General features: G+C 38.8%; 1 protein-coding gene across 1 annotated transcript in view; it reads right to left on the reverse strand.

The window, feature by feature from the left end:
• AMN (amnion associated transmembrane protein) overlaps positions 1–21,328 on the reverse strand; it is a 151,748-nt gene that overhangs the window by 23,994 nt on the left and 106,426 nt on the right. Inside the window, exon 8 of the mRNA XM_044073589.1 lies at positions 12,177–12,259. Coding sequence (XP_043929524.1) covers positions 12,177–12,259 — 83 coding nt within the window. The remainder of the gene's footprint in view (positions 1–12,176; positions 12,260–21,328) is intronic.

Raw genomic sequence — 21,328 nt, forward strand, 5'->3', positions numbered from 1 at the left:
AATCACCATGGAAATCCACATCTCACCCACACCCTCTGCAAATGTAACCACCATGAAAAACTTATCCAAAGCTGACTTTGGGCTCCTAAAAACAGAGGTGGCTAACTTAACGGCACCCATGTCAATGGAAAATAGATGCATGACTGCCGAATCATATCCCAATGCACTGTATGAACACTTTCAAAAATGCATGGAACTAGCCATACCCAACAGAACCAAGACGCTCTCCTCCAAAAAAAGGAAGCCAATCTGGTGGTTCCCTGACATTAATAAACTCTACAACAGAAGGAAAAAACTGTTGCAGAAAAAGGTGAAGTCCCAAGAGTGGAAAAACCCCCTTATTAGCCTCAACAAAAAGTTAAGATCCCTCATCAAAAGAATTGCAGCAGACACTAAAAACAACCACAAAGCCTTCTATAGCTATACCAAGAATCTCAATGACAATATTCAGGTTTGCTCTGAGTTACTGCACAATGGTGCCTCCTATACTGATCCAACAGATATTGCCAACATACTGGCCAACAGATTCAGTGCCAACTTTACCCCTTTCTCTCCCTAAAGGACCATTCACAATACCGGAGGAATGCCAGGCACCCAGCATTACTGCAGCACAGGTTAAAGATGCATTGTTCAAGACCAAGAATACAGCTTCCATGTGACCTGACAATATCCCTGGATGTGTTCTACATGAAATACAAAGTGAACTGGCACCACATCTGTGTGCCCTGTTCAATCACAGCCTCACCTCAGACTTTGTCCCTACCGAATGGATCACTGCTACAGTCATCCCTTTCCATAAAGAGGGAGCGACTTCAGACCCTGGGAATTATCACCCCATTAGCTTGAATAGTCTGATATGTAAGGCTATGGAGCACATCATCATGGACCTAATTAACAAGGATATAGGGAATCTCCAACCCTAGAGCCCACGCAATTTGGTTTTGTGAAAGGTACATCATGACTGCTTAACCTGGTTGACTTCGTTGAGTCAGTCTCCAGTGCTGTGGACGAGGGCAAGGCAGTTCATACAGCCTACCTTGATCAGGCCAAGGCTTTTTATACCATTCCCCACTCAGGAATTATTGATAAACTCACCAAACTTGGCATCAACCCCTATATCACTAGGTGCGTTGCAAATTGGCTCACAGATATAACCCACAGAGTGAAAGTAGCAGACTCCAAGTCAGACTGCCAACCAATCACGATTGGAGCCCCACAAGGATTGGTCCTGGGTCCTCTCCTGTTTGGCATCTACTTCTCAGAAGTCCAGGCCAACATCGAGGGACTCTGGCTGACCAAGTTCGCAGACGACTGCAAGCTGGGAACCATTATTAACTCTCCAAGTGATGTAGACATCCTACAGAAAGGCCTCACTGAGACCAATGACTGGTGTCGAAACCATGGCCTTAAACTTTATGCCAAAAATGCATTGTCATCCCCTTTGGGAAAAACTCAGTTCCCACTAATTACCACATCAATGGGAGCCCACTGGACACTAAAGGCATTACAAGAGATCTGGGGACACAGGTTGACAGCAACCTCTCCCTCGACCACCACATTGCCACTGTGGTCAGAAAGTCCTTCTGTGTGGCACATTTCATTACTAAGGGTTTTGCATCCAGGAAGAAAGAGGTCATTGTCTCCCTTTACTCTTCCCTCATTAGGCCAGTCATTGAGTATAATGCCCCATTTGGCATGTACCTCACTAGACACATGCAACAGCTGGAAAGGCCACAAAAATACCTCACAAAGAGATTCCTAGGCCTTAAACACATGTCCTACATGGACAGACTGAAAAAAACTTCAGCTATTTTCTGTCTCATATCGTCTACTAAGAGGCGATCTCTGCTTGACTTACAAAGCCGTGTCTGACCCAGCTCTGTTAGAAATGCTACAGCTAAAGAAATCCAAATCCCACCACACCACATGCTCCAGAGACCTCATCCTCATTAACACAATCAACAGAACATGCTGGAGGGACAGATTCATAACACAGATACTGCCCCTGCTCTGGAATAAACTTCCCATAAATGTCACTGGCCCTCTTCAAGAGAAATCTTGATGAGTGGATGGGAAATAGAAAGTTCACCCTGGGGATCACTGCAGTGGCTCTACTTGATAGAGGCACTGGGAACTAACGTCGGGCGGCACAATGCCAGGGCACTTCAATGGGCCAGGCTTGTAAAGGCTCCAGGGCCATTAGCCAAGTACACACCTATGAACCTATGAATGTCATGGGCTATAGCTAGAAGTGCCATATGGTAGGCTCTGGGCACTACAAACTGCTGTATTACCTCACCCTCTAGCCCTCCCTCAGGGGTCCACTCTCTATCCAGTATGCAGACTTCCCTTTTCCTTGAGCATCAGGTGTCTTCTTAGCTACTTCCTTCAAGCCTTGTAAGGAAGGGTCTGAAAGTTGAGCCTGTCTTAACTCTGCCTTTGTGATCCCTCTCAGCTCCCCTTCCAAAGGAAGCTTAGTATCTTCTGACAGTGGTGCCTCACTGTCAGCCTGGTTGCTACCATTCACCTCTGTCCTTGCAATCACCCTGTCCATGGGAACATCAATACCTACTAGGAGCTGTGGATCACTTTTTGGCTCACTGCTACAAGGTAGGTCCCTCCCTGAAATAGCCACATCATCAGCCCTGGTTTCAGTTGTGGGGTCTGTTTAGGTCTCCCCAGGCTACCAGTCTGTCTCCAAGCCCGATTGAGTGTAACATCATGCACACAAAGTACTGCATTATCAAAATGATTCCCAATCAAGGAATCTGCAGGAATATCCTCAAACACAGCTACCCATGTGCTTCCTTTTCCACCCTCCCAGTCAAGGTGAATCCTGGCCAAAAGCACTTGGAATGAGGTCCCTCCTAAAGCTCTGACTGGAGTGGACTGCCCAACCAAGTACTGCTCCTCTTTAACCACTGCAGGCTTCACAATAGTTATGTCAGAGACTGTGTCTCTCTTAGCAGTGTCCTGTTTTTCATCCACTAAGCTAGGATACAAACTCTGGTGATAGTTTGGTACTCTTATTGTTTCCAGACAACTTATACTGACACATGATTATTCCCACTTGCTGACTCCCTCATCTATTGTTTCCTACCTTACTTCAGTGGACATTTGCATGCTACATGGCCCCTCTGGTTACATTGAAAACATCTAACCCCTGATCCTGGCCCTGTACCTAAACTAGTGGCTTCCCCTGTTACTGGTAGACTCTGTTGGGGTGAATTAGGCTGCCCACCATAGGTTCAATTATATCTATATACAGCACCGTGTGTCCCCTTCTTGTGCAGCTTATCCCCAGCTCATCTGCAGAGTTATACTCCCAGTCTTCCAGTCTTTCAAAAGTGGTGACCTGACACCCACTCACCCACTTATGAAAATACGTGTTTAACTCAGCAATATAATCACATACACTTTCATCTGCCTTGTGTCGGTGTTCGCAGATGTTTTTTTGTAAGCTTCAGGGGTTAACATATAACAGTTCAATTAACATTGTTTTACTCTATCATAGTTTAAACAATCAGTATTAGACAATTTAGAAACAGCAGTTATAGAAACCATACCCAGAGCTATTGGTCAACATTATACTGTTTACATACTCTTTCAAATATATGAATAAAACTATCAAAGTCATCCCCCTCTACAAATTGTGGAAGAAATTTACTGACCTGTATTGCTTCTGGGATCCGGTTATTCCATTTCCCATTACCTCCATGACCCTGACATCTCCCTGTCATGTTGTTGCTGCTTCTCTTTTTCTTCAGCCTCCAATCACTGCAGTCAGTAATTGTCTTTAATCTCCAAATGGCGCAGTCTCGCTTCGGTCTCCAAACATTGTAGTCTCTCTTCAGTCTCATGTTGATTCAGTTTATCCTTTTCTTCAGAATCCAACCAGAACAGTCTCTCTTCATTCTCCAGTCCATGCTGATGTTGCTTCTTCTTTTCTTGAGCCTCCAAACATTTGGCCGTCAGTTCAAGTCTCTTTAACTCCAGATGGATTTTTAAGTCCTCTGAGAAAAAGGTAAATTGTCCTGATTCTGAGGACTGCACATCCCCAGCACCAGACTGGTTGTCCTCTTGGCCACTGGTTCATGCTGCAGCTGCGATTAAAGCTGAAATAATTTATTCTTTAGTCTGGTTAGCATGCACCAGTCCTTTCACATTGCACACCTTGGACAACTGGTTCTTTGTCAGCTTACCATAATCCTCTGCTGACATCTTTGTCTGCTTTCGCTGATTAAACTAAACTAACAAAAAATAAATAAAACTGTTGTGAAAATTAAACTCTGAATGTTTACCTTGTGGCTGTTGAGAGTGCACACACTTTCAGTAACAACTGCCCACAGGTTACTGAAGTTTAGTTAATATCCCACTGCTCTGACACCAATATGGGACAGCCTCTCTACCGTGGGACAGTAGTCAAGGAGCCTCAATCCTCACCACTGACAGTCACTAAAAACAGGAATGAACTTGTACAGTATTTTCAGATGCAGCGATCTGCATTAAGCACAATTTCCCCGAAGAGCACACAGGAAACATTCCAGACCTGGGACTGGACTCTCTGCCTCTCCATATCCCAAACAAGACTCACTTTGGAGCACTATGCCCCAGTTCCAAGTAGTTGACACACCCACAGACACTCCTGGGAAAGGCTGGTACAGATTCGCTAGCTGTACCCCTTCTGCTCAGACTATAAAGTAACCACTCATCAACCACTCTAAGGCTATTGTAATGGGATCCAGTTATACTGAGTAAAATGAATACTAATGTAAATGGTAGAGTGTAACCAAAGCAGCAAGGCTTTTTAAAGTGGCCAAGGTATCACTAAAATAAGCACAAGTACTCTCAAGATGTTAAAAGTAATCTCTAAAAGACCAGCCTCAATGAAAGGTGTAAAATATTTAATAAAAAAATAATAAAATATTAAACACGAGATTACTAAATATCTAAGTACAATAAACACTAGAATTTCAATCACAGGAGAAATAAAAATAACATAGTTGGATAGATTCAAACAGATGCAGAAAAACAATGCTTAACTAATCTCGCTGTATTTCCTGACTGTCTAAAGAATAACTGTTTCCTAGCTAACTTAATTAATACAGCAAGGCAAGATTAGATGCTGAGATGCTTACTTCCACAAAGCAAGGTGATGAGCTTCTAACTAAAACTGAAGTGAACTAACTGACTGTGCCAACTGTTATAGATCCTTATACGAGGTTCCAAGGAAAAGAAAAGAAAAGAAAAACTGCTGTGAGAGTTCTATCCTCTCAGTGCTGGTTATAGAATGACGTCACATTTGATCACCTGACTCTGGTACAATACGCAGTCAGAGTTTTGGTATGATTTGTTGCAGTATCTGAGAGCTTTAGAACAATTTCAAAAACTTCTACTCTTTCCTTCCAGAATTTGTTGTTTAAACATAAACATTTAATCAGTTATAATAACACTTTTGATACATTTTTAACACAAGCATCTGTATAAGTCAGGGTGATAGTCAAATGCCACAAAATTATTTACAAATGTAGAGCTAATCTTCTGGCATATGTTACACATACACTGCCCTATTCTCCCTGGCACGTATGGCAATACCTCACATCATCCCACTGGACATCTTTTGAAAATATGTATACTTGTAAGGTATTGCTCTGTACAGTAAAGTGTTTCCTATATGGATCAAAAAGAGGTAGGAGAGTAGAAATATGATGAAGCCATAAGCAGGATAATGGTGGGTTAATATCATATATAGCCCACATTTACACACACACACACACACACACACACACACACACACACACACACACACTATTAACATGGAAAGATAGTGTTTGACATACTTATGGATTTGAACCCTTGACACTATGCAAAAAGCAGTTGATAGACCAGAGCATTATTACGGCATACCACATAGGAACTCATACTTCAGTAAGTTAAAATCACACATTTGAATAAACAGCGACAAAAGACTGAAAGAAGAGAGAATGGAGGTGTCAGGTTCCATCACAGTAATGGCAATTATACTATTCCATAAGGAGTATGTGGCATCCAGCAGCTTAATAAATATGTAAGAGTAACAGTAATGCTATCTGTGTTTATATAGTGCAGCGGGTTAAGCACATTTGCACAGAAATAAGTATTCTAGTGATGTCTGAGGCAAAAATTCACCATTTTTGCCATAGGATGTGAGCCACCATTTACTGTCACTTAGTACTGGTGTGAGATGCCAATTGCCATATAAAGCCTGAGGACAAAAAGTTTATTGACCATGTGTATTGTGTGTGATTCTGTTTTTTGACCATCTTAAATGTGTGAAAAAGGGGGGTGACTAGGACAGTGGTGAAAGTGGGTGTCAAAATAGGACACAGGGGAAAGAATAAAGGAATTTGCAATATGGCTGTTGGACAGTACCATAACTATTCACTTCTTCACAAGATAAATATACAGTTGTAATAACAGTTTCATGAATTTGGATAGTTGACATATCAGGGCTGGGTGGCTACAACTAAGCTGTTGTATAACTAACTGGTTTTACACAAAATCTTCAGTAATCCTGAGTTTCACTCTTAACTGCAAATATTTGTGTCACCTACTGTATTCCAGATTCCAGTTACACCATCACCTCCTCCATGATGGGCCCCTATTAGTTCATCGAAAATTCAGTTCAGTGAACAGCATTTTCGGTGCACTCGAACGTGCCATTTGTTGAACTTTTCATACTGAGATCGTGGTACTGCGAAGATCAGAAAATTTGCCCTTTCCTTACTGTAGTGCGATTTCGGAGTTGGTATATATAATTAGTGGGGGTGTGGGGGCACAGCCCCCCCACAAGAGCAGAATTCAATGAACAGCATTTCTGATGAAATGATGTTCATTGAAGTGAGTTTTTGCTGATTTAATATAGACTGCTCCATGATTTGTTAGCCAGCAGTACTCACATATCACTCTGCTGGTGTAAGCATTTTATTATTCTACAAATACTTTTAAGTTTACTTGACCATGTCCCATATACTTCTACAACATAAATCAGTATGTGTAATCTCAAATGCTACCTTTGCTGCTATATATATGACTGATATTTTAATTTATATTAACTTTGCTTAATTGTGTACCTTAATATTAAATCTGTATTATTATTATTAGTAGTAGTAGCAGTAGTAGTATTGTTATTATTGTTAGTGGTAGTAGTAGTAGTAGTAGTATTGTTATTGTTAGTGGTTGTAGTAGTAATAGTAGTATTGTTAGTGGTAGTAGTAGTAGTAGTATTGTTATTATTGTTAGTGGTAGTAGTAGTAGTAGTAGTAGTATTAGTATTGTTATTATTGCTAGTGGTAGTAGTAGTAGTAATAGTATTGTTATTGTTAGTGGTAGTAGTAGTAGTAATAGTATTGTTATTATTGTTAGTGGTAGTAGTAGTAGCATTAGTATTGCTATTATTGTCAGTGGTAGTAGTAGTAGTATTAATATTGTTATTATTGTTAGTGGTAGTAGTAGTAGTATTAGTATTGTTATTATTGTTAGCGGTAGTAGTAGTAGTAGTAGTAGTACTGTTATTATTGTTAGTGGTAGTAGTAGTAGTATTAGTATTGTTATTATTGTTAGTGGTAGTAGTATTAGCATTGTTATTATTGTTAGCAGTAATAGTAGTAGTAGTAGTATTAGTACTGTTATTATTGTTAGTGGTAATAGTAGTCGTATTAGTATTGTTATTAATGTTAGTGGTAGTAGTAGCCGTAATTACAACTGCATTTCCCTTCGGTTTCCTTTGAAACAAGTTCCCTGATTCAATCTGACCTACCAGTTAAAGTAAAGAAATAAATATAATGAAAAAGACCATTTGCTATTTACTAACCATTAAAATATAATTTTTCCCTCATTCACCTTTTCACCTTTCCTTAATTTATATGTAGGATGTTTGTGTTGTCTGTACTGTGTCTTTAGTTACTCTTCAAACACAGGTGTATACAGTGCAGATTTATAATTTGCTTTGATTTTACAATGTTTGCTTTTCTGAATTGGAAATATATATTTTATCATTTGGTACATATGCTTTTCTTTCCAAGACTTACTAGTATTATGTGAGTGTTCACTGTTTTCCCTTTAGCGGCACTCTGCCTTATTTATATAAGCATATCTTTTCTTTTTTTTTCTACAACCAACTGTACAGTTTGACTTTTTTTTCACATTTCATATCTTGCTGCATTGACCTTGAAACACTAGGGTAAAATAAAGATGCCCATATAAAACTCCATATATAGACTGTAAGTTACTTAGGTTATTCATATGATTTTTGTGCGCCAGTAGTTACTGTATGCTAACCAATGTTTCAGTGATGAAGTTATTTGATTTTTTGCACTGACTTGTCCCATTGTCTGTGTACCAGGCTTGACCATGTCAACTTAAAGTGAGTACCTCTCGCCAATAGGGCTAATGAGTGTACCTTATCTGCATTCTGCACAGTAATAAATAAGATACATTTTCAAGAAGTTCTAATCCCTGAAGCAGCATACAATCAGCCCATATCATCAGACACAGGTTCACCACACATATATTTCACCAAATAAAATATTTCACTACAATGTATATTCCACAAATATATACACAATACAAACATCACAAAAAGGGGCACATACAAAAACACACATGCATGTGCACTCCATTTTTAGTGGAGTTATGCCTCCCACATCTGCCTGCATTGTAATATTATCACCTTTGAGATCATATAGATTTGAAAGTCAGAAGTAGGTGAACAGGCTAACACAAAGCACACACAACTGTATGCGCCCACATCAAAACTTGGCTAGGCCAAGCACACAAAGAATATACTAGAATAAATGATGATGGATGCTATATGGTATTATTGAACAATGAGAACAAAAGCAATGCACCCCAATGCACAACACCACTCATACATGAACATTTTATAGTACTATACTCTGAAAAGTGTAGACTAATCTGCATTGAACTGTATGTGTAATGTCATGAGAAAATGGCAAATGTAAAAACATTCAAGACAAGTGGTGTATATCAAGTACAAATTTGCACAGAACACAATCATGGACTAGACTTCTCTGTCCCAGTCTTTCCTGACCTCTTCTGATTCATTCAGTAGTTATCATGCAACATTTTATGTGTCCTACTAATTATCCCTTTTTTAACAGCAGCTTCTGTTCTAGTTGCAATCAAAAACTGAACCAGGGCAGGTATTTCATTTAAGATTCCCCTATCGTTTTCTCTTTGTCTATACTCTGATATCAATCCCTGATAGGAAAGGCAGTCAATAGCCTGCAATCCAAATGTCTTCTTGGCCTCTTCCCATTCTATTACCTTTTACTCTATAATTATTTATTCCCAATAACTTGGTTCCTCTGCCAGCTTCCTCCAGTAAATTACAATCCCTTCTTTCCTATTCTCTGTACCCCTAATTACAGTCATCCTTACTGGCAGAATCTCCTTTCTCCGTTCCCATGTTGGTTTAGTTCTTTATATACTTTCTGCTACTTTATGAATAATAATATTCTGCACAACTGTTGTTATTCTCCTTAAGGATCTGCATCCAAAATCCCATTCTTTCTTTATTTCTTGAATTACCCCCCTGCTTCACCATCATCCTTTTCCACTTTGTTCTTGTGTTATATATAAGAGCCTTAACAGTGTAGCTCTAAAATATCCCTTTGAATCAAATAATCCTAAACCTCCTTGTTCTATTTGGAGGATCAACTTATCCCATGTGATTCTTGCCCTCATCTCCTCTCAAATAAAATTGTTCAACTCTTTATTAATTACTATCCACAACTTCTCTACTGGTTGTTAAAAATATGACTTGCTTGTGTATAAAACAAAAGGAACTAAAAACATTTTACTGCTTGTATCTTGCTATCCATATCCATAGGCAAGAGGTTCCAGTTTCTCTGTTTTTATATTATCTTTTATTTAGTCTCTTCCCACATATCCTTAGTTACTGTAACAGAATCCTTTTTAATCCATATTCCTAAATACTGCATTTTATCATGTCCCCATAAATATGGGTATTGCTGAACCAATTCATTTGTGGGCATATAGTTTATAGCATTTACTTTTGTTTTACCTTCATTCATTTTATATCTCAAAAAATAAAATAAAAGGGGAACTGTCTCAAAATATTCCACAGCACTGAGATGTCTTTTCTTGGTTCTATCAGGTACGAAATAATATCATCTGCAATTAAAGCCAAATTTTCTTGAACACCCTACCAATTCTATCCTTGAATTTCTGAGTCACTTATTTTCTTTGCCAATGGTTCTAAATATAACGCAAATAACAAAGGGGAAAGAGGACAACCCTGCCTTGTTCCGCTGTTCAGGTACAACTTATCACAAAGAAACCCTTCCACTCTGATTTTGCCTCCAATCCCTCATATATCCTTCTAATTGACATTATTATTGTATCAGGAAATGCAAATGCTTCAATTTCCCTACTCATAAAATCCCAGCTTACTCTGTCAAATTCTTTCTCTGCATCAAGACCTACCAATAACTGCAGGATATTTTTTACATTCTACTCCTCTCTGGGTCAGCATTGTTCTATTAATGTTGCTAAATGTTTGCCTCCCCTCTACAGTGGTCCATATCTATCAATTTTGGCACCAGCTTTGTCATTCTTTTAGCCATTGTGGACATAAACACTTTATAATCATGATTTAAAATTGAAATGGAGCTATATGAAGCTGTGTCAGATGTGTCTTTACAGTATTTAGGTATTACAGCCACAACTGCTTTTTTCCAGGATGCTGGTGCCTCCCTTCTTTTTAAAATACTGTTAAACAAAACCTTCTAGATTTTTATTTCTTCCTTCCTAGCTTCTAAACTTCCACCAGAATACCATATACTCCTGGAGACTTTCCTGCAGATTGGCTATACATCACCATTTTTATTTCCTCTCCTCCTATCGTAACTGTTAGTGGTTGAGCCTAATCTACCTCTAACCTTGGCATATTTAAGTCTTCCATAAGTAATTCCATTTGTGCTTTTTCTCGATTTCCCCACTTCTCTGCTTTATATCAATTTCCATTAACATTTCTAAAAATATATTTAATAACTATACATGATCTCTGGTTATTTTTCTTGTCATAGGCTCCCTGAGTTTGTCGACAACCCTGTTCTGTTCATTTTTTTATGTTAGACAAAAGTTCTACCGTCTGCCTTTTTGTGTAAAATAAATGCATTCTTTGTATTTTGAGATGCTACCAGAGTGACTTTTCAATATTTTAACCTTTCAAAGAGTACAAGCTACAGGAGTTTCTTTTCAAGGAGATGGAGTAAGAAAAAGCCCTAGGAGGGGCAATACTTGCACCAGTGATTCCTCAAGTGCAAAGTGAAAAAGTAGCAGCCAGGGTCAACAGAATGCTAGTGTACATCCTCAATTCAGCAGAATGAGTACCAAAGCTTAATCCAGGTAAAATCACTTAAGCAAGTACATCTACAAGAATGTTTATCTGATGCCCTCCCTGTGAGAAGAATACAGACATCTTGTTGAAGTTTCAAGCAGTTTATTCAGTTAAGCAGGTAGATGGATGACTGTTCTTGTTCTCATAACAATACAGAGAACTAAAGATTCTAGTGAGACTGTAGATGGAGTGCAGAGAAATGTATTATAGGGATGATATGTACAGTATGCAGCAGGGCTGTGATGGTATAGTGTAAAGAAGGTGATATGCTGAAATACATGGAAAACTAAGGCTATATATATATTGGATGATGGGAGCTATAGAAGGGACATATGTGAACATCAGATCTTAAAATAAAGTTGTAAGAGATGAGCACTTGAAGAAAACTAAGGGTAGCACTGTTCACCAATTACAAAAGAGAGGGAACTAGCTTCAGTCTTGAACTAAGAAAGTGTTACGTTAGGGAAATCATGGTTGATACATGGAAAGGGAGGTCATATTGAAGGATAGAATGCAAACCAACAGACTCATTCAAAACCAAGTGACTGAATGGAGTCGGTGAGAAAAGAGGATGGCCAATTGCAAGATGATACCTGTGCACAGCCAGCAGACAAGTTAGTCAAACTATCTCCTTGTTTTTACCATAATGTGAAACATTTAGACTGAAATACTGGTATCTGCCATATCATCATCATTTTGATTCAAAAGAAAATGAACAAGTATTTAAAGCATAGTTCAGAAATCAACATACCAAACTAAGGAATGTGTGTATCAGCCGGTCACGGTATCTTTCAAGATCAAACTCTGAACTGTATTTCAAGGAAATAGTGGCTCCTGCAATTCAAACACGGTATATCAGTCAGCTTAACAAGCTATGTATCACATCAAAATATTCCAGGCATGACTACAAAATTCTAGTTTCTGGCACATTATGTCTGTATGAGGAAAACACCTTATGGTAAATGATAAAGATAATGTTACACAGTTATCTTTTTGCTCATTTTAGAAGAAACTACATCATATGCTTTGATTTAATATCAATAGCAAAATCAACAGCTAAGCCATTTGCAGAAACAATAACATTTATTATATATCTGTTAATAGTTGACAATTTCAGACTCTGTGAGTACAATCATCATGGAGATTCTTCAATGGGACCTCCTACTCCATGTATCATCAAAAAGAATAAGGTGGACATGGGGTGCAAGTGGCCGAAATGAATATCAGCAGTGCGATTTTGATAAAACCTTAAAACAGTATTTAAAGATAGAGCTGTGCACATAAACTAAGAAGTGTGGTTACTGTACTTTAAGCAATGACGCTGAGTTTGTTAAAGCACAACAAATACCTGCAGCAATGGAAATTATAGCATATATGTCTAGTAACTGCAGAAGAAGTAAAAGAGACAATTTTTCATTTGCACAAGTAAGAATATCATAGTACCTTGTCCAATGTGTTATGGATATAACAAACTATAATAACATAAATGTATATTTTTAATGCAACATGTTAGTGTTTTTGCTCATAAGAGGTTTGTACAATTAACTCACTGCTTCCTACACTAGCATACTTGTTTGAAAGCAGAGCAACTGTGTAGTTTGGAACAATATGCTTTTCTAAACAAGACTATTCTTGCCATTCTCAAGTCGAGCATGCTTGTCTTTAACATAATGATCATTCTACTGCAAAGATTGCACATCCAGATCATATACTAAATTATATCTGTATTTTAGTATGTGATCTGTAAGCGTAGAAAATATAGTATCATTTCATCTGATTTTTTTTAGAAATAAACAGTTAAACAGACCCTATCCTTTCATGCTATTCTTGCATGCCTTCCACATCCACAGGCAGCGACTCCCTACAATGAAACATTTACACTTCAGATCCATAGTTAACGTAGAGCAATTTTCCTTTTCTACTTGAAGTTATATCAATTTTTTATTATATTTGTGGTATTTAGATCCAATTTTGTTTCATTACTTCAAATATCTCTTGCCAGTCACACCCGTTTCTCAAAGTGGTTAATATACCTGCTCCCAAGTGGCGCCATCTTTAATCCTAGAGTTACCCCAGGCTGCTGTGCGTTCCTGCCTTCGGTGTTCCCACCTGTGTAAGTAATATTATTGCTGTATTTTTCCTTGATGAAATCTCACTTCGGTATGTGTAACTGTCTCTGTATAAATACAAGATACATTATCTTATTGTAAATGATGTGCTAGCCGCTCTATCTCTAGTGGATACTATACTTATACTGTTTTTGCCATGTGAATCTGCTGCGTGTTGCTTTTTGAATAATGAAGACATGCTTTGAAGTGAGTAAATGATCACTGTTTATTTACATATTCAGGAAGGTCAGGGTAGTGTTTTAACACTGAGTAACTTACATCTAAGGGCTGTTTAGCAAACTATCTTGGTCGCTGTTCTACTTTTAAAAGGAATATAGTTGTTTATTCTACCACTGTAGACCGCATACTTTTTCTAAGGAATATACTTGTTTAATCTACCACTGTAGACTGCGTATGCTCTGGTAATGCAATCAATACAAGCAAAGAGGCTCTGACATTTAATTAAACTCATGAACGCTGGATTAGAGTAGCTCCGCTAGCTAGCCTCCATTTTGTGTGAGTTACCTGACTTAATGTGGGACTTTAAAGCTGTATTGGGACTCCTTGGGCCAACATGCTAAATAAAACTGATTGATTCACTCTCTAAAAGGTAGCGGTATTTACTTTAACATGATTACACCGTGTTAGAGATCTGCTCTGTAGTCTGGTCTACAACTGTGTATGATAAAACGGAGCGTTATAACTGCATTTAAACCCTTGGCTAGAACGCTGAACTTTTGTTTAGCGTTCATGTTTTACTGGCCTTAGTTAAACAGTAATAAGTACATAGGGGTTCTTTCCTTAACAAGAGAGCACTAGCAGTATTTAATGAACAAGAGAATTTAAGCAGTTTTCAGTGAACACGCATTCAAGCAACTAACATCACTCTCTCAATTCTGGGCTACTGTAATCTGCATCATGCGATGAATGGTCGCTTAATGTATTTCTTCTACTGCTCTATTCTAGCGGACATGTACAGTTGTTGTTAAGCTGAATGCTTGACATTTGGTCGCTTAGTGTATTCTCCTACTGCTTTATTTTAGTGGTCTTTTAGAGTTGTTGTTAAGCTGAATGTTAGACCATTGGTCATTTAATGTACTCTTCAACTGTTTATTTTAGCGGGCCTGTAGTGTTATTGCTAAGCTGAAAATTAGAACTTACTGCATTAAAGTCTCACTAGAAACTGCATCTACCTTGCACATGCTTGTACTAACTAAAACGCATATTTAGTATAAAAACGTGTATTCTTGGCTAATGTGATTTTCAAATGTACTGTCTTTACTAGTAATTTGCTTATAGTGTGTGTTAGTCCTACTGCTTACATCACCACTTTTTCTTCTCCCTTTGTGTACCCAGCACTACAACCGCCTGACCTGTACTAGGTCTTGGGTTAATTACCCTGTCCAGGATTGCTGCCTCTTCCCCAAGCTAAGGAACATAGCCAAACCTCTTTGGGCATCTTTCCCCTAAAGGATACAAGAAAGGACATTTTATACTGACTGTTACCTAAAGATACAATTGTTATTTCCACCCCAGGTGCATATTGTAAACTCCATAGCCAGGACAGCCAGCGGCCAAACCCTTCTCCCCTCCCAACCAACAGAGTATCCACTCTCATAGCCTCCTTATTCTACTCCTGTGTTAACCTACCTCTTTAGAGCTGCAAGCCCTGCAAGTGGCCTTGGTTGCAGTACAACCTTTGCCCACTACGTGGCACCCTCCTCCCAGGTCTTTTCCACTTGCAAAACTTTCTCCATTGTACAAATTTCTCTCAAACTACCATTATACACTATAGATAGCTATCTGATGGACCCATTTTTACCCCACTTCTTCTATATATTTCTCAACTGCACAATTCACTATCTCCTTTTAAAACTTACCCTAACAATCAGCACTCCACTGATTGTTTTCCCTGCATTTTGTCCTTCTCTGGCTCTTCCCACTCTGTTCGCCCTGCGGGCTCACTCCGCTCCCCTACCCTGCCCCCATTTCCCACCTACCCCAGTACTCCTAAACTTATACTACCCTAACCACACCCCTACTTAACTGGCCATTCCCACTTACCACTTTCATCCTATCACAACTCATCCTTCTACACACTCATCCCCCTATTCCCAATTCTCCTACATTCAATCTCCTCTATCACCACACCCATATTCTCTTAATTTATCTACTACCCTAGCCACTATGTATCCACTAACTCCCTCCTCATCTCCAAAACTGAAACCATTGTACTACCTCATACCCCCACTTATAATACTTTATCTTCTCACCGCCTATGAATTCCACTACCTGCCTAACTCTCAGCATCCAACATCAATTACAACCATTTATATCCAAACACAACCCCCTCCATCAATAATACCCCACCTCCTCACCTACTGCACTACTCCAAAACCTCTCCATCCTGTACTACCTACATACTTAAACCCAAGGACTAAGAACTATTACCAACTCCTACTAATGTTTACCAAACTCATAAGGAGTATATTACCTAACCTCATAGCCGACGGTGACATCCATCCTAACCCTGGTCCAAATTCACCAGCTACCACTAACCCCATAGATAGAACTCCTACCAACATAAGAAGCTCACATAATGCCCCCAAATAATTTCTAGTCTGTCACCTAAATATCAGAAGTATAAATAATAAACTCCACTACCTGCATGCACACCTGGACATGCACTCCCCTGATGTATTCTGCCTTACAGAAACCTGGCTCAAACAAACCCACTATCCCTGATAATGAAATATTACCCCTGACTACAATATAATAAGACTGGATCATAAAGGTAGAAAAGGAGGTGGAGTAGCCATCTCTTGATTTATCCACAATTAGCACCCCACAAGACCTAATAACTACCAACAAAGAAACAATCATCTCAAGAATCCAACTTAACAAAAACAAATCTATAAATATAGTATGCAGTTGTATTCCTCCAGGCAATAACATAGACACCTTAGAAAGCACCCTCCAATGGTTATCCTCCACCCACCCCTAAGAAACAATCATTCTTGGGGACTTCAACATCGACTGGACAACTTGTTCTGCAAACTACCCCACCCCCATATTAACTTACATGGTTTCTCCCAAACTATTATTACCCCCACCAGAATCAACAAGCCCAACAAAAAGGAAAGCATCATAGACTGGATCTTAATAAATAACAAACCTCAGTTATACAAATCGGGCACCCTACCTGAAGATGTGAGCGACCACCTCCTAACCTACATAATCAGGAAAAGAGATGACATGCCCCACCAAACCACCTTTAAAACCCTCAGGTATACAAAGAACTTTAACCTAAATAGTTTCCAAGCTGATCTAAGCTCATGCAGATGGGCCAATCTTAAAATACTTCTCCTTGACCAAGCAGTCTCGGAATTCAACACCAGATTTCTGGCCATCTTAGACAGGTATGCTCCCACACATAGAATCAGAACCAAAAACAAAATTGCTCAATGGCTAACCAATACTACTAGACAAAAACTTACTGCTAGAAATACAGCATGGACCTCATAGAGAGCCACTAAATCCTCACAAGCCCACATAACATTCAAACAAATAAGAAATGAAGCTAAAAGGTCTATTGTGTTAGACAAGCAAAACTACTATTACAATTTACAGCAAAAGCACCAAAATCAGCCCCAAAGATTCTGGTCAGGTCTGAATAAGCTGCTCCACCCAGGTAAATCTTCTACCCCTATCCGCTCGGCTACCTTACAACTACCGTACCCTGAATCTGTTGCAAATACCTTTAACACTTTCTTCACCGAAACCGTCAAGTCCCTAGCTAATAATCTATCTCCCTCCTCTTCTACTACAATCTCACCTACTCAGGTGAACCCCCCCCTTAAAATTTGAGCCTATCCCCACAGACTATATCAAATCTTTTCTTAAGAAATAAAAACATACCACCCTGGCAGCCGACCTACTTCCTGCAGAGTTTCTACAAAAGGCCGCTAATGTAATAGCTTACCCTATCTCCATCTTAATCAATCGTACTATCCAAGAATCCTACATCCCCTCCATTTGGAAAATTGCTCATATTATTCCACTTCATAAAGGAGGAAACTCCACTGAACTCTCTAATTACAGACCTATCACCATTCTATCTCCTTTAGCTAAAATAATGGAGAGATGCATACAGAAGCAACTATTAGCCCACCTTACTCACAATTCTCTCCTAGCCTCATCCCAGCATGGTTTCAGACCAGCCCACAGTACAACCACTGCCCTTCTCTCCTTCTCTGACACAATAAATCACAACCGTAATCAAAACCTGCTCTCCTCTGCCCTTTTCCTTGATCTATCAAAAGCATTCAATATGGTAAATCACAACCTACTCTTAGACTCTCTCAAATTACTGCCATAGATAACCCAGCAATTAACTGGTTCCACTCATACCTGTATGGTTGACAACAAGCTGTCCTGTGGAAAAATAATCTATCCCCCCTTTTACCTGTCACCCTTGGAGTACCCCAAGGTTCTATTCTGGGTCCCCTCCTTTTCTCTATATTCATCAATGACCTGCCCAAGGTTATCTCACAGGCAACTTCTATACAGTATGCAGATGACTCTACGCTAATCTGCACTGCCTCTACTCTCACAGAATTACAAACCCTAACCCAAATCACCTTCAGCAAAGTAGAGAACTGGGTTAATAATTGTCATCTCTTATTGAACCCAAACAAAACCAAACTACTACTTTTCTCTCCCACCAATAAGCTAACACCACCAATAATTACAGTCTCTTCTAACAATGGCACCATCATTTCTCCTGAACCTTGCACTAAACTACTAGCTATAATCATTGATAACAATCTGAATTACGGTGCCCATATAGACAAAACCATAAAAACAGTAAACAAAAAAATAGGCTCCATGTATAGGATTAAGAAATTTCTAACCTCAACTGCCAGAACCGCCATAGCTTGCATACATCTTCTGTCATCCCTTCTCTATGCCTCACCCATTCTCACTAATCTATCTAAATCAAACCTCAACAAAATCACCAGCTGCTATAACAATATAGCAAGATTTGCCACAGGCTCAGCATACAGAACCCACCACTGTCATAATCTTCACAAATTAGGCTGGCTAGAACTAACCAATCAAATATACTATAACCAACTCATAGTTATTCATAAAATTCTCTACCAAACTACCAGTACCCCTATTTTGACTAATATTATTAGCCCCTATATCAACCTAGCATCTCTCCGCTCATCCAGCAGAATGCTAGTACAAATGACCAAAGCCAACAACTCAGCTGGAGATTCCTTATTCTCCAACTCTGCTGGAAAAAAATGGAACTCCCTTACTGCTGAACTAACCACTAAATGCTCCTTGCCTCAATTCAAAATATCTCTAAAGACACACATGCACAGTGACTGGCTATGTCCATGTCTAAACCCTGACTAACCCATACAATAATCAGACTGAGGTTGTTGCGTCTTTCGGCTTTTTCCCGGTTAGGGGTCACCACAGCGGAACTCTGGTCCGCTAATGATTGACAGTAGATTTTTACGTGCCAAGTTGTCGGCTGTGATGCACAACCTTCAATGAAGGTACGCCCATTCACGCATATCTCCACACAGAAGACGCGTAAGACATAAAATAGTCATGCTCATGTCTAAACCCTGACTAACCCAAAATATACCAAGAAACTATTAAACCAAACTTAGCTCACAAATGTGATTACCTTTTTTTTCCCACACCCTCATACTAGATATTTCTTTACTCCCTTATATGTCTCTAATTTCCATTATCAGGAAAATAACTTACTATTCTGCCCATACTAATTAAACTCCTTCTTACCTAACATACCTTCTCTTATTCATCTTCCTTACTTTCTAACTGAAAATCCTTTTTTTATAGACACACTTCTCTTAAATGATTGTTTTCCCTGTATATTTATTCCATCAGCAACAATTTTTTTTATTTCCTATCTAAATGTAACCTTAATTTGAATTTGTCTTTGATTTATTGTTAACTTTCTAGATATCTCTGTAACCTGCATTTTAAGTGTTACTAAATTTTTTGTAACGTGGAGCTTTTCTCCCTGGGCCTCCGCTGAAAATGGATATGTATCCAGTCGGACTTTTCCGGTTAACAAATGTAAAATAAATACGTAAATAAATAAAAATATTGCTGTAATAGAGATACTGCAGGTATAGGATTTTTAGTGCCCTCAGCAAGGCTCATTCAATTGTGTATAGTGTCTGTATTTCATTGCTTCAGTACAGACCCTGGCTTTTACCTGTTTCGATTTGGACTTATAGTGAAATTTGTTTGAACTTCCTGCCATCATCCTAATGGGAAAATACACAAACTGCAACTATATGGGAACCACTGAAAGGTGTGAACAAGTCACTTGTTTGGTTAGAGGTTCTTCAGTGTACTACTGACCCACACAGTGTGTGTGTGTGTGTGTGTGTGTGTGTGTGTGTGTTTGTTTGTATGTCTGTGTGTGTGTGTGTGTGTGTGTGTGTGTGTGTGTGTGTGTGTGTGTGTGTGTGTGTGTGTGTGTGTGTGTGTGTTCATGAATATATTCTGTTCCAAGATGTCATGTGTAGTAATAGTGTTACGGGCAGGGTTTTTCCTAAGCTCAGGTGTAGGGTTGGGGGTTAGGTTTAGGGGCAGAGTTAGGGTTACAGTTAGTACATATTAGTAAGATGTAGGTGGTGGGGCCTGCTCCACCATTGCTAATACATTACAGTTCCCAAATAATAACTTGCTTTTGGCCCTAACCCCAACTCTTCACCTGTTCATAAAAAATCCTTTCTGTAACACTATGAGTCTGGGTATTTTAAATGGTCAATGTAATGAGTTTGATGTTTTGTCGTTTGAGCTTTTAGTACTTCAAAAATGTAAAGACGAATGTTGTCTCTCTCTGTATATATATATATATATATATATATATATATATATATATAGATAGTAGCTTAAATACTGTTGTTTGTTCTCATGGCGACACAGCTTTTCTATTGTTATAGCAAGCTAAAATGTATTACTATTGCCCCTTTCTTTTTCCACTAGCCGATCCATTACATTTGCTGTTACCATTAAAGGTTATCAGTCACTGCACTGTTTGCAAGCAATGGAAGCACATAACTATAAGAAGCATTATTTATGTTGCAACATTGTGGGTTGGGCCATGCCACCCACTGTTTCCAGCATGCTGCAGTGCATTACCTTGGCCAGTTCTTTCCACTACCTAGCAGGGGTTACCAGATGTACCAAAAAGGAGGTAGGTAATATTCTCATATTTATTTATTTGTTTATTTAACATTTGTTTACCAGGATAGTCCGACTGGACTGAATACCCATTTTCAGCGGAGGCCCAGGAAGAAAACCTCCACAGATAAAGACAAGGACAATTTAGCAAAATACATGAATACTAAGTATTATCTATCAATATATCATCAATAGTATAAAACAGAAGTAAAAGAAAAACAGAATCATGTTTTTTCCAGTACAAAACATATAGGAGTAAGGTTCTGCAATAGAAAATAGAATTGCAGATTTTTTCATTACTACACATATAGGAATAAGATTCTGCAATAATATAGAGTTTCAGAACAATTGTGTTGGGTTGTATACATGCATTAATGTATCACAATGTATTAAGTTACAGCAGCATCGATGATATAATTGTTAGTCTAGCAGTGATGGCATACTAGTTGTGAGATGTAAACTGAGAGCAGAGAATTTAGTTGCAGAGAGAGAGAGAACAGGAAAGTGTTTGCACTTAATTGAGTTTAGCCAGGGGAGGTACATGAACAGAGAC

Source organism: Protopterus annectens, chromosome 6.part0 (assembly GCF_019279795.1).
Source record: "Protopterus annectens isolate FY-2018-M chromosome 6.part0, PAN1.0, whole genome shotgun sequence".
NCBI classification, from domain to species: Eukaryota; Metazoa; Chordata; order Ceratodontiformes; family Protopteridae; genus Protopterus; species Protopterus annectens.